The 23842-nt window shown below is 43.6% G+C and overlaps 1 protein-coding gene across 1 annotated transcript in view; it reads left to right on the top strand.

The window, feature by feature from the left end:
• The window catches only part of SLC29A3 (solute carrier family 29 member 3), a 41464-nt gene that overhangs the window by 9150 nt on the left and 8472 nt on the right, over positions 1-23842 (top strand). The window contains exons 3-4 of the mRNA XM_066620422.1: positions 18386-18468; positions 22923-23149. Of these exons, the coding sequence (XP_066476519.1) occupies positions 18386-18468; positions 22923-23149 (310 nt within the window). The remainder of the gene's footprint in view (positions 1-18385; positions 18469-22922; positions 23150-23842) is intronic.

Genomic DNA, 23842 nt, shown 5'->3' with positions numbered 1-23842 from the left:
CTCTCCTCTCTGCGATGAGACATGTGTAAAAAATAAAAAGGCAGCCGCAGCAGTCGAGCTCTACAGATGCCAGTTATAATCTAGCTTTTCCAAAGTTAAACCCTCTTAACACCTGTTTGGAATTCTGCAAGCTGCCTACAGTATTTTAAGCTTTTTCCAAAGCACTGGCAGGTGTGAACAGGCTGCCTACTACAGCAGTGAGCCTCTGGTCTTGGCATGCAAGATTAGGAAGTTGTCGCTTCTCGATTCATGGGCTAGGCGTTCTGATGCGAACATGCCAGTGAAGAAAGCCTGCTTGGCATTTCTGGATCCAGCCTGTCACTTTTTTGCTCATAACTCTTTGTTTCTTCTCTTTTCCCCCTGGATTCTTCTTTTATTCTCCTGGATTCTTAATATCTCTGTAAGAAAGTTAAGTTCATGAGCATAAACACATCTGTCTTGATGGACAACTGCACATTTTATTGTGTGTGTGTGTATGCGGAGTTGGATGGTAATACTGTTTTGAAGTGTTAGTTTCTGAAATTCTAGTGTGGGTAAAATTACTTGATTTGCAGTTCTGCTGAAAATCCTCACTTTCTCTAGAGCAGAGGTTCTCAAACCTTTTAGCACAGGAGCCACTGGCAATCTGCTGGGGCTCACCAGAAGTGATGTCATTAATCTGGAAGTGATGTTATGGCTCAAAGTGACATCATCAAGCAGGAAAATTTTTAACAATCCCCATATGACAAAATCAGATTAAGTAAATGAAAAATTTATAATAAGTTAAGTTTAAAAATTCTATTTAAAATAAGGAAGAATCCGCCTAACCCTCCCAAGTAGTTGATACTCTGTTTAAAAAAAAAAAAATCTCCAAACCTCCCAAAGGCTGCAATCCTATCCACGCTTATCCAGACATAAGCCTCATCATCATTATAAGCAAATACCTAGTAGCCTGTTAAAAGTACAGATATACAACATTTCCCCAAATGCAGTCACATACCATGGTAGCATCAAGTCTAATGTATTAAAAATAAAATAGACATAGAAATGAGTGGGAACCCACCTGAAATTGGCTTGCGACCCACCTAGTGGGTCCTGACCCACAGTTTGAGTAACACTGCTTTAGATACCCTCGTACAGTGGTTCTCACACATATAGCACCTGGACCCACTTTTTAGAATGCGAATCTGTCAGGACTCATTGGAAATGATGACATGACTGAAAGTGACATTATCAAGCAGGAAAATTTTTAACCATCCTAGGCTGCAGTCCTACCCACACTTACCCAGGAGTAAGTCCCATTTTCTTTCATTGTTAAAATAATTTACATAATATCTTGTTAAAAGTACAGATCTGTAAATGCAGTCACATACCATGGTAGCATCAAGTCTAATATATTAAAAATAACATATTGAAATTAATGGGGACCCACCTGAAATGGACTCGTAACCCACCTAGTGGGTCCTGACCCACAGTTTGAGAAACACTGTTCTAGTGTTTTACAAGCTCTTGGAATCACCTTGTAGTTCAGATGACCAACGGTGTGCAGAAACATGATTTCTATGCTTGTCCTATGTTTGTGCTTCCCTGAGCAAACAATGCTTGTTCTGCAGGCTTCCGGGCCGTTGGCTCAAGGCGCACACTAGAGGAAGTTGGCATTTGTGGAAGTTGAGAGAATTGGAAATTGAGGCAAATCCAGTGCTGTTTATTCTCGGTATAAGTGAAGTGAAGGGAGAATTAAAATGGTGTTGCAATCAAATAAACTGTGATAACACAGGCCTACAAAATTGAGGGTCAGAAAAGTTTTTCCCAAACTTTATGGTGGTTTGATATGAATTTGGGGTGCTGATTCCAAAAATGGCATGTTTTGCCCTAACACGTCTAGTTTTGGAGATATAGTATAGCCTCATTAGTGAAGGGTTCAAGCAGCTTCCTCATGAGGAAGCCATGATGTAGGCTTCGTCTTGAGGAAGCTGCCTGAACCCTTCACTAATGAGGCTATACTATATCTCCAAAACTAGATGTGACAGGGAAAAATGGATGCTATTTTTGGAATCAGCACCCCAAATATACCCAGGAATTGGTATAACGTTTAAGGAAGCAAAATGTGTGTTGGCCTGTGCTAAACCCAGGGCCGGATTAAGACCTTTAGAGGCTCTCAGCACTGAATAGATTGTGGTGCCGCCCATATGTATGTAATTCAAAATGAAAACAATACTAAACAGTAAAATAAAATTTTATCTTTTGAAATGAAACAAAACTTACAGTAAGATTTTTTTTTTACAGTAAATGCTATGGCACCAGTTTTACATTGCATTTTAAAAAATGACATTATGGGCCCAATCCTACTGGACTGTTCTATATACAAATCATACATGTTAACATACACAAATCAGAGATGCAAAATGTTTTTTATTGTTGCCTACTTACAACTTGTTTTTCAAAATTGCAAAGTGTTTAATCATATTCTCAAAACTAATCTAATGTCAAAAATCTGCTTCTATACTTAGTAGAGATCCAGCCTGCCTTGTTGCATAGTTGTTCTGTTGGAATTTTTAATATACTTCAGTCGAGAAAATGGTGGGGTTTTCTGGGTTCTTGGGGGGGGGGGCTGCCTGAATTTGAAAGCAGTCCAAGGAATGGAGGAGAACTTGACCTGAAGCTCTTTTCCATTTGGACAGCATCCTCACATCCAACACAACAGGATCTGTTTACATTTCAAACACATGGGCAAGGGGGAGTCACTGTGGCAAGACCTGGCCCATTGTTTTCTTCTTTCATGACACTGGGATCGCAGACATGTCCCTTTTAAAGAGGGAGGTAAAATGTTTCTCAGCACTGAGACCTTGCCTGAGAAATCACAAATACCAAGGTTTGAACAGGAAATAGCAGTGGACAATTTTGCTGTCTCGGTCTAGGAAACTTCCCAGAAATGCTCCCTTGCCTACTAGTTCAATAAAGGTTCCAAAATGGATAAGCCACCAATCAGGACCTTCTGAAATCTTGGATAGGATCAAGGATGGATCCATCTGCCATAGCGCATGTAATTTGCAAGTAACAGGACATGGAGTAGCAGCAAGTTCTAATCAGACAGAGATTTCATTGGCAAAAGTTGGGCACTGGACTGCCAAGATGTTCAGGTCTGTTAAGAGGTCTGCTTTGCAAAGGGTTAGCACAGTTGCCCTGAGTAGCTCACAGAAGCTGTGCCAGGTTGGCTCAGAAATTTCAGAGTCCTTAGCATTTGAGTGGCCCCGAGCAACCCGATTGGTCTAAAAAAAAAGCCCAGCTGACCAGCCTCCACACAGGGAGCAAGTTGCTTTCACTCTGTTTTCACTTACCCTTGCCCCCCCTTCACTTTGAAAAACCACAAGAAATGGAACCAAGATACACACAGAGTGCAGATGATTAACACAACACAGAACACTCTGAAGGGCTGGCCAAATAGGAGCTGCCCAACAGCAATACAGTTCATTCAAACAGACTTGGGAAGGACACTGCCCCCAATAGATGGGGCCACATGGGACAGACCTGACTCCCTCTGCTACCCTTAACAATGCCTAAAACATGCCCCTCAAGACAACCACTGCATCTTACCTTGTGGTCGGGGACATGGCCTTGCTTCCAAGATGTTCACTGCAATGAATGCCTAGTTTTTTCTTATTTTTGGACTCTTTGAATCCCCCTAAAGCTTCTATGCTGGGACATCCTCCTGCAGTAGGCTTTGTCCCGCTGTTGGAATAGAATGCTGGTTCATGAAAGAAACACCACTTGCTCTCCAGGAAGTACGAGGACAAAGACTCCTGGGAATTGTTATGAAAATCTGTGCATACATTTCAGGGAAGGCCTGTGAACTTTCCCCTTGAGAAGGGATTGATCCAAATCCATCCCTGCCTCTCTAGGACTCTGTAGCTTTTTCTACTTCTGTGCTGTAAGTAAGCAGCATGCTGCTGCTTGTAGAATGTGGTTAAAGCAAGACACACACACAGCAAAGGTAATGGCTGGAAAAAGGTTATTTTAATTTAAGTTCTTGTATTTTCTTAATCCATTGGTTCCCAAACTGGGTTGGGACCAAGTGGTGGGTCGCGACACAATTTTTGGTGGCCCCTGTAGCAACCAAGCAGAGCCCCCAGTGAAAAGATCAGATAACTAATTTGCCTCAAGCCCTGAGGCCATTCAGACATCAGATAGCTGCTATTTGCCCTGCAAAGACCTCAACTTCTGCAGTTTGCAAGCTTGTGTAAATACAGGAAGATAAATGTTGGAGCATCTTTTTCTGAAAGAAAAATATTTCTTTGTAGAGTAGATTTTTTTTTAAGTCTTGTAAACCTAGATGGGTCCTGATAGAGTGTCATTTTAAAAGCGGGTTCCAGTGCTTAAAAGTTTGGGAACCACTGTCTTCAGCTTTTGGTGCTTTAAAACAGAATTTGCTTTTTAAAAAACTCAAAAGAAACTTCATTAAAATATATTTTGATTTAATGTACTTTGGGTTCAGTGATTCTCCCTTCTTTTTCCAGACTTTTCATTTTGGTTAACTGGGTTATTTTTTCCATGGTAAATCCAGCACTGGAAAAAACCCTATGGTGCCCCCTCTTCCCTTGATGCCCTAAGCCTGTGGTTCTTAAATTCTCAGGGAGTTTGAGGACCTCAGTAAGTGCCTGCGTGGGAGCGGGGAAGGCAGCAAGGGCAGGGGGAAGGCAGTTAAGGGGGCTGCAGGGACTGGCATTTAATTAACAGTCCCTGCAGTAGCCTCCCGGGGGTGTGGGGAGCCCTGCACGACCATCTGCAGGGCTACCTGAAGCTTAGAAAGTGAAAGTGGAGCGATTGCGCCCCTCCTCCACAAAACTGGAAGTGGAGCGCGATTCACTTTTCGAAGGCTGGGGAGCACTGTGGAGGGTCACTCAGGGCTCGCCGCACCCCCAGGAAGCTGCTGCAAGGACTGGTAAGTAAATGTCAGTCCCCGCAGCCCCCTTAGCGACGTGATCCTGAGGGTTGCGTCACTGCTTACCCCCCCACCCCTTAAGGGGAAAGAGTCCAAGGCCCTCAGGCTGGAGCGTCGCGACGCCTTAGTTTGAGAAGCCCTGCCCTAAGCACATCCTTATTTCGCTAAGTGGTTAATCCAGGGCTGGCTAAACCTGACAGGTATCAATTCTCGAGGAAAGCAAGTGTGTCTAGCCAGACACTTTGCCCACTTTGCCAAGTGTTCAGGCTCAACCTGGCTTCGGTTCAGCAGCAGACAGAGGAAGAGAAGTGCCCTACCTCCTCCCCACTTTGTGAGTGTGGCTATCCTGTGAGAAAGGGAATACTGAGTGGGTGGGGTGGGACATGCAATAGTTTTCCCCATTTGGCCCTCTGACCCCCAGAAACGAAGGTGTGTCTGCTAAAAAATCTAACTACTTGCCTTTTCTACCCAACTTCTCTGTCCCTGTGTTTCTTTTCTCTCTTCAAAGTCCTTTTCTTCTAGCCTACTTTCACTCTCTTTCTTACTCTTCAAGGTCATGTTAGTGCTATCATCCAGCCTTTCCACCCACATTCTCCATCCTCTCATAGTTTGCAGTGCTCACTTAGGTCTCTGAATGATTTCTGTTGTTCTCTAATTTTTTTTAACACTTCCCAGACGCAAACACTTTCACTTCTCTTTGCCTTTCCATGTTGGTCCGATTTCTCTTTAGTTGTTGCAGGGTGGAGCATGGGGTTGGAGGTTGCCTGCACTTCATAAGGAGGAATTTAGGCAAAGGGAAGGAAAATCTTAAATTTTTGAACTAGTTCCCAAAGCAAGTTTGTCAAGTCTTGATTTAGAAGGGTCACAGAGTATGATGTAGGCTTCAGCTGTGATTCCCACCATACGGTGCTCTTAACCCACGGCTCAACAAATCTGGTTTTGATCTAGGAGCCCAAAACTGAGGTGCCAGATGACTTTTTCAGCTTCTAGGGTTTTGTGATTTAATGCTGTCTAAAAAGATGGCACCAGTGAACCGGCTATTGACCCTGAGCTTTTCTATCATACCCCCCATTTTTCCCCCTCTCTCCCCTATTCCTCCTTGCTGAATGCTTTGCATGCAGCCTGAAGAAGAGTTTTGGAGAATTCCAAAATTGTTGTTTGGTGATATTTTAGTTGGTCCTAAATAAAGATGTTGCCCTGCTTTTGTGAGCTGTGGAACCAACAGATACCGCTGTAGGATTGGGCCTGCAAGACTTCAGCAATGCTTTGTTAGTTTGTACCTTGTTTCCTTGTAACAGTCAAGGTAGCTCACACCAAGGGAGCTCTTCACAAGAAAAAGCGAAAAACTGACAGCAGCAAAATCACTACTAAAAACACAGTAATAATAAGTCTTAAAAACTCAAAGTACTTCTCACACATAATCTGTAATCCTTGCAGCAGCCCCGGAAGGCCACTGTTACTATCCCCATATTACAAATGAAGATGCAAGGCTGGGAGATTTTGCCTTGCTTAAAGGCACCCAGTGCGTTCATGCCTGATCTGAGATTTGAATGGTTGGTTTCCCACTTGTGCTTTTTGCATCAATACATTGGTTCAAGTGTTGCATCAGAAGCAAGAGTTGCTCACACTCCTGCAAGCCTGCTGTAATAACCAAACTGGCCTTTAGATGAGAGTACATAGCCCTTGAGCCTTGTCTAAACAGCTCTATGCTATCATTACTAATGAAATAGGACTGATGGTAGGTCTACATCCATAAACTATGGTTCTTTCCTGATTTCGTCAGTAGAAATGTACTTAGTTGACCTTACAGGAGCAAATAAATATGCTTGGTGCAAAGTGTTAGGTACGTCAGCCTTTTCCACCAAGGCAACTTCAACAAGCTGACTTGCGTATCATTTTGCAGTTGCTTGTATGGATACCTAGTCATTCCCCTCTATGTTCTCCATGCCAGATAATTTCATATTTCTCATTGATATGAAAAAAGACAGTAGTTGCAGTGCTGTTTGGGAGAGAAACCTAGCATACTGGTAGGTAGCTGTTTTGTTAATTTGCAAAGCCTGCTTTTCAGCCCCAAAACAACATGTAATGATCATAAAATAAGAAATTTTAAACAACAATAAATAAAACATTTATCAACATAAGAAGAACAACAAAAGATAAGTTAGTGGCAAGCAGGGGGGGGGGAATGAATTGTCCAATAATGAAGACCTATTGCAACAAGATGGCTTTAACTCTCAGGAAGGTGGTGGAACAGGGAAGGGGCTTGAGGGTGGAAGTGCCAGCATAGAGGTGCCTCAGTTTGCTCTACATAGTCACCAGCGGTACTTCAGAGAGTGACTGGGATATGGAACAAAGCCTCCTCTGAAGATCTCAGTGAGTGGGCAGGAACGTGTGGGAGTGAGCAGGCCTCTAAATACCCACATTTGGACCATTTAAGGCTTTAAAGATGATAACCAACACTTGGAGTTAGGTGGTAAAAAAACCAGGAGCCAGCACAGAGCTTGTAACATCAAAGTGATATGTTCCAAATAAGGGGCTCTGGCAGCAGAATTCTCCTCATAGGCTGAACTGAGCCACAAGTGTAAGTGCATCCTGGTTATAATAATGATCAGGTGCTGTATGCATGTGTAGAGGAGAAATGACACAGGTGCTGTACTGCTGCTTGCAAAAGATGGCCGGCACGTAACATCATTCAAACAAGAAACGTATCAGTCTCTGCGTGACACGGCATCAGTTTGTAGGTATTTTGTCTTTCATCTTTCAAAGCACAACACAGATTTAACATGTTGATATAGAAGTATATGCAGGGATTAATGCACTGAGCCATCAAATATAGCAACTTCTGTGATATCATGCACGTTGGAACATTTGAGATGAGAAGTGTTTGAGCATTAACAGGCTCAAATGTCTCTGATGCCTTCAGGGAATGATGTGACACTGGAGGGTTTGGCACTGTGAATTTGATTCGTCCCCCCCCAATCTGAACCTCCTGACTTCATGAAATGTTTGTGCCAGTGCATTCTAGACCCAAGTTTGCAACAGTAACTTACAGCTTTCACCTCCGAGTATCTGACAGAATGCAATATTTCTGAGCTGTTTTAGGAAGTGAAGAGTGAGATGGTATTCGATTTTAAACATCTGTTCAGTAATGATAATAGCGCCTGTGAGTTCACTGTTGAGACTCTCATCTTTAGAAAATGACTCAAAAGTGATACCTCCTGCCCTAATTTTCCTCTTCTCCCACCCAATTCCTGTGCAAAGCTAAGCTGATGTTGGGAGAAGCACAGCCTGTTCTGTGAGGCTTGACTAATGGAAAAAAAAAGCATCTTGGATAGAATAAGGAGACTATACATGACTTTAGCTTCTCAAATAAATCTATTATACAGTATATATTTACTAGCCTGCTCATATTTATGGTGCATTGGTCTGTAGGGACAGAGTGAACTGACTCACAGCTTACAGAGTTTTCCCGCCTAGTCACCTGGAAGTGATTTTTACTCCAGGCAAACAGACCAGTTTATAAGCGTGTATGATCCTCTTAAAAACAGGCAAAAACACCAAAAATAACCATTTATGAATCTTCTTTTCAGACACTTGAAAAGGTTTCAGTGAATGTGGGGGGGGGGAGCATTCAATGTGTTGGGTGTAAGAGCAGCCTAACCGCTTTGAGTATGTAGAAACCTGTACTCTTACATGAACCAGACTCTAGAGCAGCCATTTTTAACCACTGTGCCGTGGCACATTAGTGTGCCGCGAGTGGTCCACAGGTGTGCCACAGGAATTTGGGGGAAGATCATTTATTAGTAGGGCCAGTGGGGATATGAGCCCCCCACTGGCAGCATAGTGTGCCTTGTCAATTGTCAAAAACCTGATGGTGTGCCTTGACAATTTTAGTGCCTTGTCAGTGTGCCACGAGATGAAAAAGATTGAAAATCACTGCTCTAGAGTTTAGACTTGAAATGGGCAGTGACCATCACTCAGAGACATTAAAGTATCTGCACTGGTGGTCATATGACAAGCTTAGGTTTTGATTTTTTATTGTCCTCTGTAGGAAAACATAACTATACCCTTGGTTCATTAGTACTTTCCTGATGATGAAACCATATCTGCTAATATCATGTGATCCTGGTTTTCCTAATTAATTTATCTTGTCATTCAGAGACTTTGTATGTCTCCTTCAGTTTCTGACAGAAGAGTTGATTACATTCCTGCTTTTTCACTGTGTTTGGAATTATGGTTGTGTGTCACTGAATATGAGGCTTATTCCATGTATTGTGTGCCTATGGAATTTCACAGCATCCTGAGACACTCCTGAGGGACAGATAGAAGGTGGCATGTCTTTGTTCTTTGCTGGGGGGAATAAAGTTTAAGAAACAAAATGTGAAAAAGCTGTGCATTTTCTTAATGCATCCAGTGGAAGGTTAAGGAATAAGAAAAGGACAGAGCAAACTTTGTATTTTTTAAAAATACGGTTTACAAGCTAGCAGTCTTCCAGAGCAAAAGAGAGGGAGAGGAAAAATATCTAAATAATATATGCTACTAAAGAATATTTACAGGCACAAATTATGGTGTGGAAAGTGAAGGCTCAAATGGCTGTTAATGTTCTTGGAGAAGTCCAGGACAATCCTCTTACTGAGACCTGGTCTACACATGCAGCCAGAAGGAAGTGACAATTAGATTATTTTAATCTGCAGGTTGGTGGTCAATTTTTCTTTCTTTTTTTCTTTTTTAAATGCTCCTTATGCTAAGAGGCACCTTCAGGTAGAAAACCCGCACAGCAGATAAAGCAATGTAATAACCTTTCTCCCTGCTTTGCTAGTTTTCTGTTCCTAGGGAGTTTTTCACAGAGAGAAGGAGTCAATAGTTGATGTCCCACCCCCATATCTGTAAACGGAATAGTCTTTTCTGCTACTTCATTCTGCTGCATTTGTCGATCCAGCTGTGGTTGCATGAAGCTGCATATTTCATATCTCCCAGGATTCAGGTCAGAAAGCAGTTTTGATCTGTGAAACCCCATGGTGCTTGCTGAAGATCAGACAACCTCTCAGCTTAGAAACAGTTCTAAAAAAAAACAAAACTTTATTTGCATTTAAAGGAGACTGCAGTCTTCAGAAAGGAGGTGACCTAACAACCCAGGTTAATTCTTGAGGCGGTACTGACCTTATTCTCATAGCTAGGTAGTAAAATTTACTTTCTCAGGACCTAAATGCCAATTAACAAGTGAAACTTAGGTAATTGGTGCCCCAAAGCTGATTTTCCAAGAAATTCCCAAGAGAATTCCTCATAAACAAGATCAGTTTCTAATGAAATGTGTGAAGAAGGTCTCTTGGTTAATAGTCAGAATAAGTGGGAGTTGCATGGCATACCTGTGTCAGTCTTGCAAGTAGAGGCGTTGAGACAGGCAGATAACTGGCAGAAGGGCCAGACCCTTCAGTTTCCTAGACTCAATTAAGTTGCGCTTGAAAAATTTCAAAAGTTCTGTCCTAAACCTGTTTACTTAAGTTAGAATCAAACCCAGTTGAAGTTTTGAGTACTCATGGTTAATACTGGACTGTTAAAATGATTAAGATTAATAACTACCCAATCCTATCCTCCCCCATGCAATAGCATGCAGAGGTGCTAAAACAGGCAGTGCTGTATGCTATGGGTTAGAATCATGTTCTATGACTCTATGGGCCTTCTCAGATCTGTGCCAGCTATGTAGCTGGCACAAGTCCAAGGAGAGAAAAGGATACCTCTGTCAGGAGGCTTTGGAGGGGAATTGCTTGTGCTGGGATACAGCCCCTCCCTGCCAGACATGCCTCCTTCCCTCACCCCAGGGTGCCTCTCCCTGCTCACAGAATGCCCCCCCATCATTGTTCACCTTGGCGGGGGTCGAGGAGATCCATTGATGATCACAAGGAGCAGCAAGCAGCTTCCACTGCCAGTTTCCAGGCTCTATGTAGCAGCAAGCCTTTTGCAGTGTCACTGCTGCAGTTACGACAGCAGAAAGGAATGTCTCCTGTCGGTAAAGCAGCATTAATTGAGTTGGTTGGTCATTTTAATGTTCCCATGTTACTTCATTGTAAATGTGACTTATTTGTGTGCGGGAGGTTTTATGCATCTGCCATACTATTTCTGAAAGTTACATATGGGAAACTTTCACCCCTTGGGTTTATGTGATCCAGTCAGGCTGCAAGATGGCCTAATTTAAACAAGGACATTGAGGGGGGCCGGGGCACGAGGAAGGGTATGAGCTTAGAAAACCACTAAGTGAGTTTTATTGCTTATGGAAAGTGCTGGCTTGCTAGCCCTGAAGAATGAACTGCTTTATCCACTGAACACAGACAGCAGAGTCAGCAACAACACAGACCCCTTCTCCTCACCAGCCCTCTGACACTTGGAAGGAACAGCTTCAGTTACTAGAAGAGATAGGGCCAGATCACAGAGTTGCAAAGTAACATGTTTCTTCTACACAGTGCTCAGCCTATATAGAATTGTCTGGAATTTACTGTATGCATTGTCCATGCGTGCTTGTGGCAGGGTTTTTGGAAATGACCACATTGAAAGAAATTGACATGGTCTGAGCATGTGTATTACTGTATATTGTGCCATTCCACATTATTGGGTACAGGGTTCAGCTATTCATAAAAACCTCTCCTCTGCCTCTGTGTGTGTGTGTGTGTGTGTGTGTGTGTGTGTGTGTGTGTGTGTGTTTAAAAAAAAAAGAAAATCTTTTGCCCAGTGTTTTTCAACCAGTGGTACAGGTACCACCAGTGGTACTTGAGTTTGTGTCTGGTGGTACTTGTGGGACCCCTGGATACCTGCTGCCTGGCAGCGAGACCAGGAACATGACAAAACAAACAGCGGTAGGTGTCTCCAAAGCATGCTTTTCTGCATTCAAAAAAGCCCTCCTGTCCACCCTGAGCCAGCGTTGGTTGCATTTCCTCTCCCCTCCCAACCCAGAAGTGACTGGCAATGATGTCATCGCCAGTTACTTCCGGTGGTACTTTGAATAGGTGAACCATGTGAAGTAGTATTGTGGAGGGCAAATGTTGAGAAACGCTGCTCTAGTTCATATGGTTATGAAGGTAGACTTGAAATTGTTAGGGACCTCAGAAGCCAAAGGTGTGGTTAAATAAGATTTCTGATGGAAATGGAATGGCAACCAGTGCCCTACTTCAAAAATTGCTCCTTTTGCGTAATTTAAATAGCTCTCAAAATTTGATTTTTCTTAGTGCAGAATTTGGGTTGTGCTGTGTACCCCTCTTTGTGCTGGGGTTCCTTTCTCACCTTTACACTTTTAGGCAGGTGTATGTTTCAGTCCTTTAGTTTTGCTTAGGCTTCCTAAACCAACCAACTAAGAACATTTAACGTCATGCAGTACTTTTCTGATCTGGACACCTGCCCTTTCTTAACTCCTGGCTGTCAGATCCAAGGCTCTCTTCTGTGCTCTGCTCCGCCTGAGTTACCATGAAGTTGATGAATGTTTTCAGCCAATGTTGTTTGCTCCTTCAAAGGCATAATGGAAATGGGAGGCTTTAAAAATATCTCCCAGTACTTGGGTTTTGAAGAAGGCTGCAGTTCCATTGCCACTGCACAGGAATTTTAATAACACCACTGTTATTGCTAGATACGCTCAAGCGAAATGAAGTGCCAGCAGAAGTAGCCTAATGTGCGTGTATGTCCAACATACCAAGTTGACTGCACAGCAAGGAGCCTGGCAGCCTGCTGATGAGGCCTGACCTACTATCTGAGGAAGCACTGAGTTGCGCTGATGGTCCAGTCATACTATTGTCATCGTCATTTGTTTTTTAAAGATGTTAGCCTGGATTTGATGCCACAAGTCTCGTATTTTTGATGATTAAAGACTGCAGTTGGGGCTTTATTCATGGCAGGACTCACCAATGTTCAGCCCTAGCTTGTGTTTTCAGTGTCAAAGCATGACCCTGGCGCATAGATGAAAAGGCTCCTGAAGTGTTTCATTGATAAGTAACTACAGAGACCCCCTCCCCTCTTGGAGGTATTTGGAAGAAGGGCTTCTAGACCAGAAGATCTCTGGCCCCTCTTTTTCTGGAGATTCAGCACTGATTGGAACCAATCCCTGTTAAGCAGAGTGATTCCCTGCAGTATGCTGCTTAATTATACTTCCTTCCATCTGGATGTTTTTCAGAGTATGATGCAGTCAGAAATTTTCCTAGTAATAAATGACCAGAGAGAACTGATGTGGATACTACAGTTCTGTAAGGAAGAAAACTATGACTGAGGCACAGAGAAGGTAAAGGTTTGATCAGTACATAAAATGGGACTCCTAGTCTTATCTGACAGTAATGAGTCCTGAATTTTGGCCAGATCTGCATGAGGGGCATCAGATGGGTGATTAGTGAATCTATTTGTCACGAGCCACGTGGCATCCTTGCTTAGCAATTCCTTTTTTCAACCTGTGTCCGAAGAATGGCAGATTTTCATGGGTGATGATGTCAACACAGGGGAAGGATCCATGCATCCCCCACTCCCAAATTACTCCTTGTGCTGCGGGTTGCTCAGCAGGTGTGCCCATGACCTAATGCAGGAACATATAGGTGTTATCTTTATATCCAAAGAGCTTGGGGTGGCATGTGGTTCTCCCCAGTAATTTGTTTAAGCTACTTGGCTGTGCAGCTGGAATAGGAGTCCCACACAGCTTCTTTCACTGCGCTTTGGTGCTTGGCAGTGATGATGATGAGCAGTCTAGAACTGCCCAACTACAGCTCCGTTAGGGCTCCACAAGGTCCCTGTGAAAATTGCAGGGTACACCTGTGCTCCCCCTACTTTTTTTTACTCACAACAACCCTGTGAGATTGTTTAGGCAAGAGATTGTGACTGTCCTAAGGTCAAGTAGTAAGCTTCAGGGCTGAATGGAGATTTGATCCCAGCTCTCCTTGGTCCCAGCCTGTGCTAACCACAATACAACATTGACTGTCTACCTTAAGACTGACAAAGAGAAACTTAAGGTTTAACAATTTGTGCAGCTTGAGGCCTGTTAGTAGAAGGGATGAGACAGAAGAAGAAGTCTTGATATAATTGGCTATTGAACTGCGTGGTCTCTGGCCATCAGTGTCTCCTGGTGGTCAAGAAAATCATTTTGGGGAGCTCCTTGAAACAATGCAGTCAGTTGCAAAAGGAGGGAGACACTGAAGCTTGTTGCCCAGTGCAGTTGCTACCCCCTGCACTTCCTTAGCTACACCACTGCAAGGAAAGTTGGGTTTCTGGCATGCCTCCCCTTAGTGCATCAGCTCTTCAATATAGCATTGAGCACCTAATTGGAATACAGTTTACGAGTCTGCTGTGCATGTGCTGGTTTCACATCCCTAAGACTACGTTACAATCAAGTCTGCCTATTTTCCCCAGTTCTGTGCAAGACCAGAAAAATACAGAATGTAGTATTGGGTGCAAAATACATCTCTCTGAGGGCGCAATCCTAAAGGTGCCTAGTGCCCCTGGAACAAGCATTAGGCGGTGCTAGGTCTTTCCGGCTGTCACGCTGGAGTGGCCAGCTCCACATACCAGCAGATGCCAGACACTCACTAGCCCAGGTAAGTCCATGTAGGGGATGGGAGAGTGGCAGGGGTGGGAAGGAGGGTGGACTGAGACCGGAGAGGGGGCGATTTCAGTGGCAGCAGTGTGTGCTGTAACCTCGCCCCCTTCCTGACCTTGTTCCACCTTCCCAGATCCACATGGATTGCTGGTACAGGTCCGAATAGACCTGGCAGGAGCTTATCCCAGGATTTCCGGTGACTGAAAGTTCTCCATGGGATGCAGTGATCCCCATGCTGGTGTTGCTGCAGCGCTTGTGGAATGGACTGTGAGAATCTTGGTGTTCCTTTTTAATTGAAAAACAAATTTCTAATCGTAAAAGTTGCAAAGAGATCCTAGAAAATGTGTGGGTGCTGTTTGGATGACCGGTGAAGGTCTGCACATTCAGGCAGGTTCACATGCAAGCAGACACCAGATTGTTTTCAACCATTAGGGCTTTATAGGTCAAAACCGGCACTCCAGAAATAACCTGACAGCCAGCAGAGATCTTCCAACACCTCCAAGCTGTGATTAGTCCTACCCGTCCATGTCTGCTGTTTTCTGAACCAGTTGAATTTAATGAATGGTCTGCATTTCAGTATCTGTCCCATTTATTTTTGGTTAGTGTAAAGTACATTAAGCCCTGCATGTGACCATAAACACTTCCTTGAAAGCATTAAACATATATATAAGGGATGTGCCCATTCAAATTCTGGCCAACAGAACGATGAATCTCAGAAGAGGTTGGTCTCTTGGCTGCTGCAGGCATTTCCAGGATTCCAGCTTGCTTTTGCAGCTGGTTTCTGCCAGAATGTTGGTGCTCAGGAGTGGGAGGTGAGAAGGGAAGAGTTTACTGGTCCCACACAGGCTCATTAGAACCAGGACGTGCCTATGTGAAGATGAGCTCACAACAACTGCAAACTGTTCTTGGCTCCAGCCTGCATGCTGCTGCTAATTTCATGCCCTGTGATCCAGGTAACGCTCTAGTGCCTTGCGCTGTCACCCTGGGCTTGAACTGCTTTTTTAGCCCAGCAGGAGCCCAGCTGCTTCTGCTGCTGAGTTTAAGCTGAATAAAAAACTACTTTGCACTAGCGTCTTGGCAGCACAGGGCATACTTTTTGCTGAAGCCAGTAGGTAATCTTTTGCCATTCAGAGGCATGAGAATTGCACAATTATATCAATATGCATAATATTATCCAGCACTGTTAACTGTATATAGAGATTATAGTATGGTACTAGAGAAGCTATAGCTAATATGGGTCATATCCTTCCATTATAAACCTCAGTTTCCTTTGATTTAGGTTACAGTGCTATACCATACACAGTTCCATTAAACTCATTGGGACTTAATTCCGAGTAGATGTGTAGGATTGTACTATTAGAATATTCATTGGACTGTTTTAGGAGACTGGAGAAAATGGTTTTGTTTTTTTTAAATCAGAATCAAGATTATTTCACCCAGTTTCTTTAGAATTTTCCAGAGTAAATCTATACTTAAAATATTGCATTACTGTGAGAAGCTGTGGTGTATGTGACTGTGGACCATGGTGTATGGACTGTGGACCATGGATGGAATTGAGCACCTTAGGTTGCAATCCTAACCAAATTTCCAGCACTGATAGCTGTGCCAGTAGAGCGTGTGCTGCATCCTGCAGTTGGGGGGCAGTCATGGAGGCCTCCTCAAGATAAGGCAATGTTTGTTCCCTTACCTCGGAGTTGCATTGCCCTTATGTCAGTGCTAGAAAGTTGGTTAGGATTGTGCCCACAGTTTCCTTATATATGAAATAAGGGAAGTTTGAGAGAATTAAGAATCATAATTCAGAGGCTGGCATGATTTGCAAGGCTACAGTGTAACTTCCTGTAAGTAAGTCAGCACAGGTTACTAGCTCGTAAAAATGTTTACTGGCCTGTCCGCACCCAAATGTGCCTATGTTAGTAATCTCTGGCATATGGAAGGCTTGAAAGAAGAAAGAGAGCCACCTCTGAAAAGCTTCTCTGCCTGGTCACTTCCAGGCAGCCAAACAGGGAAGCTTTGCTAATCGGGGAAAAATCTGGTAGTCTCTCCATTTCAGACCGCCAGTGGCCTGAAATTCCTAATATAAACATGTGTGGGTGCAAGCAAGCCAACAAACATTTTAGGGCAGTGGTTTCCAAACTACTACAGGGAAGTTGGAAACCATGTAAGTTGTTGCCTGGGAGAGGTGAAGGCAGTGACGCCATCACTAGGATTGTGCTACTGCCAGGGATGAAGGTGGGGTTATACTTACCCCAGTAGCACCAGCTTCCTTGGGCATGGTGGGGAGCCCGAAGACACCTCAACAGGCTCCCCAAACCCTAGAATGTGTAAAAATAGTGACTGCGACCCACTTCTGGTTTGCGATCGTGAAACTGGAAGTGGTCCGCAATCGCTATTTTTAAGAATTCTGAGGCTTGGTGAGCCCTGCAGAGGCATCTGTGGGGTCCCTGCCCCCCCAGGAGGACAGCGCTGCCCCCACGTACAACCAATGCCTCTTGGGTGAAGCAGCAGTGCAATCGCAGCAGTACCATCACTGCTGCCGGTGTCACGATTATCATCCAAGGGGTCAGGGAGGGATTGGGGCAATTCCCAAGCCCTGGCAGGATGCAACCTGCACCCTCTTTCACCAGCCTCATCCATCTAACCCTTGAGGATAATGTGTCTGCTTATAACACCACAAGAGCCCAGGTTCTTTTGAAATACATTCCCCTGGTCAATAAAATGGATTGCTCTTAATCTTCAAAATAGAAGAACTTTATTACAAGAAAAGGTTAGTTCTTTAAGGGAGCCCTTGTTGCTCCATAAACATTAGTACCATGCATTTTCAGCAGCATACAAAACAAGTTAGCTAGCTTATTTACATGATAGTAGGGTTACTGCGTTACCAACATTACAGGACAGTCCGAAGCCTAATACTCCCTCAGCTGGCTTCTAACATGCTCCAGCATAAGGACTGCTAACCCAAGCTTCTCTTCTGCTGCCCTTTCTCTCTGTGAAGCCACATCCAGGTTTTATACTCCAAATTACATTAGCCACACCTAAATAGCTTCTTATCTTCTACTTAGCAACCAGTTTAAAATCTCTCTTAAAGGAAAGGGTCACTTGCCCAACCCCATGACAGCCAGTGCAGGGCCATGCCCCTTAAGGTGGAATGCCAAGCTTCCAGTTCCCCATATGGGTTGTGACCCACCAGTGTTTTAGGGGATTTTAGCAGGCATTACTGACATTATTTTTAGCATATTTTCACAAAAGAAGCAAAAATATGCTGCTTTTAAATGGAAATTGAATTCTGTACCCAGGGCAACATTCTGGGATATGGAGTCTTTTATTTTTATTCTCCTATGGAATAATGTCATGCATGCTATTCTGGGCATAATATGCTGCTTGAGTGCCCACAAGGCCACTGTTGCACATCCCAGGCAAACAGCAAGCTATAAACCTGTTCTAGAGCTTGGTGGAGGTTTTTGTCCAATCTGGAGACAACCAGTGTAATTTACTTTAAAAATTCACATCAGGTATCGTGATTGCTGGTGCAATTTGTGAAGGATAAGGGGGAAATGTAAGTCACACCCTTTTCTTCCTCCCCTCATGTTTTTACTCTGTCTCATTAGAACCAAGAAAAGGTCACCATACAATGCGCTTTCCCAAAGCACAGTAAGGAGATCTTGAAGTTTACAGTAGTGGACATATTTCTCAGCTAAACAAATAGAGCGCTGCAGGTTTAATCACTTTGCAAAGTCTCTGGGCTTGTATGGTTCGCAATACTGGGAGACCATGACCTTGGGCCACTGTGTCCTGGTGATTTTGATCTGCACAAGAGAGCCTCTGGGACTAGTCATATAATGTCCTGTCCTGCTTTGGTTCTTTTTGCAGCTTAGTTTTTCAAACCTTTTTTGACATTTATGATTTTTTCCTAGGACTTCTTTGAAAGCTACATTTCCGTGGCTTCCACTGTGCCTTCTGTGCTCTGCTTGATTGGGAACTTCCTGCTCGTCAACAAGTAAGTGCATCTGCATTTAGTCCCCACCGTTTTCCCCCCTCCCACACAGTCCTGCCAATGCTGCTTCTCTCCCCAGGTTGCAGTGCCAGCGCAGCGGTAGACTTGAAGTCATGCTAAAAATTCTTGATGGGCAGAAAATCCTGCACAGTATTGCTTCTCAAAGTGATTGTCTTGTTGCATAGTACTTCTTTTAGTCCTTTGCTAAAAAAGGACAGTGTCCAGAATTGTACATGTATGATACCTTTTATTGGACCAGCGTCATTGCAGGAGAAAATGGCAAGCTTTCAAACTGCACAGAACTCTTTTTCAAACAGGTGGTTATACCACAGTGTAGTGCTGCAAAAAAAAACTTGGGACTAACGAGTTAGCGTAGTAACTTACATTGTCAAGTGAGAGGGAAAAGCAATAAGCAAGGTTACCTAGTTAATTGCTATGTCCATCAGCTGCCAATGGTGGCCTGGATTACTCTTGACATTGGATAGCAGTATATAGCTACTTGTGATTCTGTGTGTGTGCCGCTGATATGCAGAGCAGTAGTGGAAGAAGGCCACTTGCAGGGGGTTGCTTAATAATGGGTTGATAAAGATAGCCAAGCTACCTGAGGGTAAGATTTCATCCCTAGGCACTTTATCTGAATGGCTTCTGTCACAGAAGAAGGTGGGCAAGTCAATGAATGTTGGGAAGAGTGTCAGGGTGGTGATGGGCATTTGAAGTTTAACAAAACTTCTACAAATTGTCTTCCTAATCAAGCCAAGAGCTACTATTCTTGTGTAGCTGAGGCTTTTGTTTCTAACTTTAAGCAGTCCCTTAAAGGACTCATTTCTCAGGGCCCAGTCCTATCCAACTTTCCAGCACCAGTGCAACCACAATGCAAACCTGAGATAATGGAACAAACATTCCATTACCTTGAGGAGGCCTCCGTGACTGCTTCCCCGTTGCAGGAAGCAGTGCACGTCCCCTTGGCACAGCTGCACCGGCACTGGAAAATTGGATAGGATTGGGCCCTCAGGCAGCTATTTCAGGCAACTACGTATATATCTTCTGTCTCTGCATCCAGAGATTTGTGTGTGTTGAGGCTAGAGTTTGGCAGAACACAGAAGGGTGTTCCTCTTATGTCCATCATTTCCTGCCAGGAGAGGTAGAGAAACAACACAATAGAGCTTCCCACCTACAGGGTGGAAATCTTTACAAAAGAACTCCTGTGATGCAACTCCTCTTATCTCCCTTTTACTCCCAGAACTGTAGTTTCTGCATTTCAGTGCCTGTGATGCTCTGCAGATGCTGATGCCTTTCATCTTTCTGGTTCTTTACAGACCTTAGCAAGTGAATGTGTGGAAAGTCATTTGAAAATCTCAGATCCACCATGAGAGTTAGAAGTGGGGACTATGGATTAGATCAGGGGTGTCCAAACATTTTGGCAGGAGGGCCATATCATCTCTCTGACACTATGTCGGGGAAAAAAAGAATTAATTTACATTTCGAATTTGAATAAATTTACATAAATGAATTTATTAGACTTAATATGGAACTTATATCAATGAATGAAGGTCTTGCAGTAGCTCAAGGCCTATAAAAGGCGTTGCACAAAGCAAGGGCAGCCTTTCCTTCTCTGCCACTGCTGCATCACAAATGTGAAATAGCAAGTAGTAGAGGGAGCCGTCATCCCACAGCTCAGGTGAGAGGTCAAACAGTTGTCCTAATGCTGAGAGCAGTTGCATCAGGCCAGCATGGGCTCCAGCAAGTCTCTGGAGGGCCCGAGAATCATTGGAGACTGGGGGCTCCCCGAGGGCCTGATTGGGAGCCCCTGAGGGCCACAAGTGGCCCCCAGGCCGGGGTTTGGGCACCCCTGGATTAGATCATTGGAATAGTGGAGAAAAGACTCATTTGCTTAAATGTGGTGTAAATACCTCTGTGTGTAAATGCCCTGATGTTCTCCATTACCACTACTGAAGAATTCCTGAAATAGAAAACAGGATTTCCCCCCACCCACCCACCCACCCATTATGCCATGAAAAGGGGAAAAGAGAAAAAGGGAAAGGAAGGAAACCTGGAGATAACGCCTGCTCTTATATATTCTCCAGGTTGGAAATCCATTTCACAAAATCCATTATGTGCTTAATGCATTACATTTTAAATGTAGCATTCATTTATCTTTGGCACATTGTTGATTCTGCTGAGTGGCACATCCATAATCAATAAGTGTTTTATTATGCTAAGTTTTCAGTGTCATAAATACACATGAGGCAGGCTTGCATTTATGGAAACTCTGGAGCAAATCGGTTCCCTGTAGTTCAGTAGCCTCTGGAGAGTAACTTATAGTTATTCTATGCTCCACCCTTGCTAAGGGCCTCTGTGATGGCTAAAATATGATGAGGCTTCTGAAACATTTCAAGTTTGCGTGACTGAAGGTTGCATTTTGGGGAGAGAATGAGGAAGACATGAAGCATTGCTCTTGTGTGGAGGGTGCAAGAAGTAAAACTCTTCCTCGTGCTCTTGTTTGCACAGACATCCCTTCTATTGGTTTATTGTGTGTCTTTAAAAGTATTCCGTGCAAGCAGGTTACATTTTTCAGGCGTCCCTGAATCAGGCAGGCAACATTTCTAACCTGTGCAGTTACATGGCATGAAGTATATCACATCTGGGGTCTCTTGGAGGAGAACATACATCACAAAGGGACATTTAAGCCAGGGTCCTCAACCCGAAGGAGAACTGGAGGAAGCTTTCATCTGCTAGGCACTGGTCACTTTCTCTCTCTCTCTTCTTTTCTCCTATCTGCACTGAAGGGGATCTGATAAAGTCTTCAGTGTCTATAATAAGTAACTTTCCTGTTCAGGCAGCTAATTATCTTGTAGTGGTAAGCACGCAATTGCTTTTCCCCAGTCTGCTGTATTCCCCAGACAGATTCCATTCCTGCTGTTGCTGTATTTTGCTATTTCTTTTAGAACTTGGCATTTCCAGCTTTACCTGGGTTCATAGAGAGACTGGATTAAGTATAAGCACTGATGGAAAAAGTAGAATCTGTACACTTGATAGCGAATAAAATATTTCCTGCCCCAAACTTCCAACTGTTTTTGTCTTGTTTGTGGTTTCTCCCTCCCTAAAGCAGTAGTTCAGAGCAACAGCTAACACAGTTCCGTCTCTCTAGCTACCTGCCTTCTCTTACGTTCCTGGAGAATCCCCCAGGGCTGTCACATCCACAGCCTGCCCCTGAGCAGCCTGGTCATGCCTGCACGTTTTAAATCAGTATTGTAGCAAGGCACTTAGAGCGTCCTGGGAGAAAATGCAGTGTTTTCCATTTTTGCAATTAAATTGCATTAAAGCGAACATCAGACTTGGAGTTGGCCAAAGTGGATAATCGTCTCTATTCTTTTCAATTCAGTGAAGTGGCCTGGAAATAAGAGAGTTTCAATTTGCTGTTAGAACGTTGTGTTTCCTGTAGACACACCCGTGCATCAAAGCCAGAATCTTCCGCAGTCTGTTATGGCAACAGAGTCTCTGGCCAATTTGCCTGTTGGATTTCTCGGCCGTATTCAGTTCCATTGGCCATAGCAGTATTCTGGACTGACTCTCTGGGGTAGGGCTGTGAGGCACTAGTCCAAAATGCAGCAACTGAAGTTTTAACTACTCAGTTTTCAGGGGTATGTGACTCCCTCTTGTAGCAGCCTCACTGGCTTCTGGTTTATTTCCAGGCCCACTTAAAGTGCTGGTTATTACTTTTAATACCCTGAATGGCTTGGGGCTCAGTCCTATCCAACTTTCCAACACTGATGCAGCCATGATAATGGGGTGTGTGCTGCATTCTGTGCTGGAAAAGCAGTCATGGAGCCCTCCTCAAGGTAAAGGAATGTTTGCTCCCCTACCTCAGGGCTGCACTTTGGCTGCCTCAGTGTTGGATAGGATTGGGCCCTTAGTTATCCTGATACTAACTAATCATCTCCTGTCATGTGAGTCTGCTACCAATCCACTGAGATCAATCAGAGTCCCTTCTCCGCTTCCAGCTTTTTGGCATGCATGAGAGCATTTCTGTGGCCAGCCTACACTTTGGAACTCACTTATGGAGGCTCGTTTGCCTCCCTTCTCCAGTAATGCTTCTCCTTCTTTTGACGAGAAACAAGTATTCTGCCAGTATTCTCTGGCAAGTATTTGCCTTGTTAATCTGATGGTTTCAACTGATTCCCTAACATAAGAAGAGCCCCATTGGATCAGGCCAAAGGCTCATCTAGTTCAGCTTCCTGTATCTCACAGTGACCCACCAGATGAGTCAGGAAGCACCCCCAAAGGTGATTATTATCGGCTCCCTCTAGCTTCTTTATACTGTTTTTTTAAAATACTAATGCTGTTTTTTAAAGAGGTGTTGTAAGATGGGGTGTAAGTTCATAAGTTACAAGGGCTCATGAAAAGAGCAAGTTTGTTTGTTAAGAAATTACATGCTGACCATTCTGTTTCTTTTCCAGAGTCCCTGTGGGCATCCGCATTCTCTTCTCCTTAGCCATCATGTTGACTATTTTCGTGGTGCTCACAGTGCTAGTGAAAGTGGACACCTCTTCTTGGACTCCATTGTTTTTTATCATCACCATTGTTTGTGTGGTTGTCATCAGCAGTGCTGCCACAATTTTCAACAGCAGCATCTTTGGCCTGACAGGATGTTTCCCCATGAGGAATTCCCAGGCATTGATTTCAGGTAAGTTTCTCCCTTTGATATCTAAAATCTCCCTTTGATACCTAAATGCATCACAAGGCAATGAATGGGTCATCTCCAATTGCTGAGCCTTTTAATTGTTTGCAGACAAGATCCTCTCTTTGAACTTGAGGTTTTGGCTGCAGCTAATCACATGACGATTCTGTTTGCTGACTTTTCAAGTAATGGCATGTTTAAAAGGAAGTCCTAAGGAAACTCAGCAAGTCATGTGAAATGACTTCTCAGTTTCTGTGGATACCCTCTTCTCTGGGCTTTTAATTCAAATTCTGATCATTCTTTTATTCTCTCTCTCTCTCTCTCTCTCTCTCTCTCTCTCTCTCTCTCTCTCTCTCTCTCTCTCTCTCTCTCTCTGAACTGTAATCTTGTGGTAGCTCTATTGAATTAGTTAATTTTTTATATAAAAGAAAAACATCTGCATTCAGCTCCATGTTTGTTTATATCTCAAAAAAATATGAAACTTTGCATTGTCTCATTTTATATTCAGCATTAACATGCATTTCCATAACTGATGAGTTCCAAGTTTGCAGCTATGAATGATGAGGCCCCTTGAGGTTTTGGAGGCGTTGATAACAGTGAAAACTTACCTGAAGATAGAAGGAAGGCGGGGTGAGGAGAAAACACATGAAAATCAATACAGAGATTTCAAACATTCTTTTCTTGGCTGTGGCAAAGACT

This window comes from Tiliqua scincoides, chromosome 3 (genome assembly GCF_035046505.1).
Source record: "Tiliqua scincoides isolate rTilSci1 chromosome 3, rTilSci1.hap2, whole genome shotgun sequence".
In the NCBI taxonomy this organism is placed as follows: domain Eukaryota; kingdom Metazoa; phylum Chordata; class Lepidosauria; order Squamata; family Scincidae; genus Tiliqua; species Tiliqua scincoides.
Note: the sequence above shows the minus strand (reverse complement) of the source record. Positions and strands in the feature narration are given on the sequence as shown.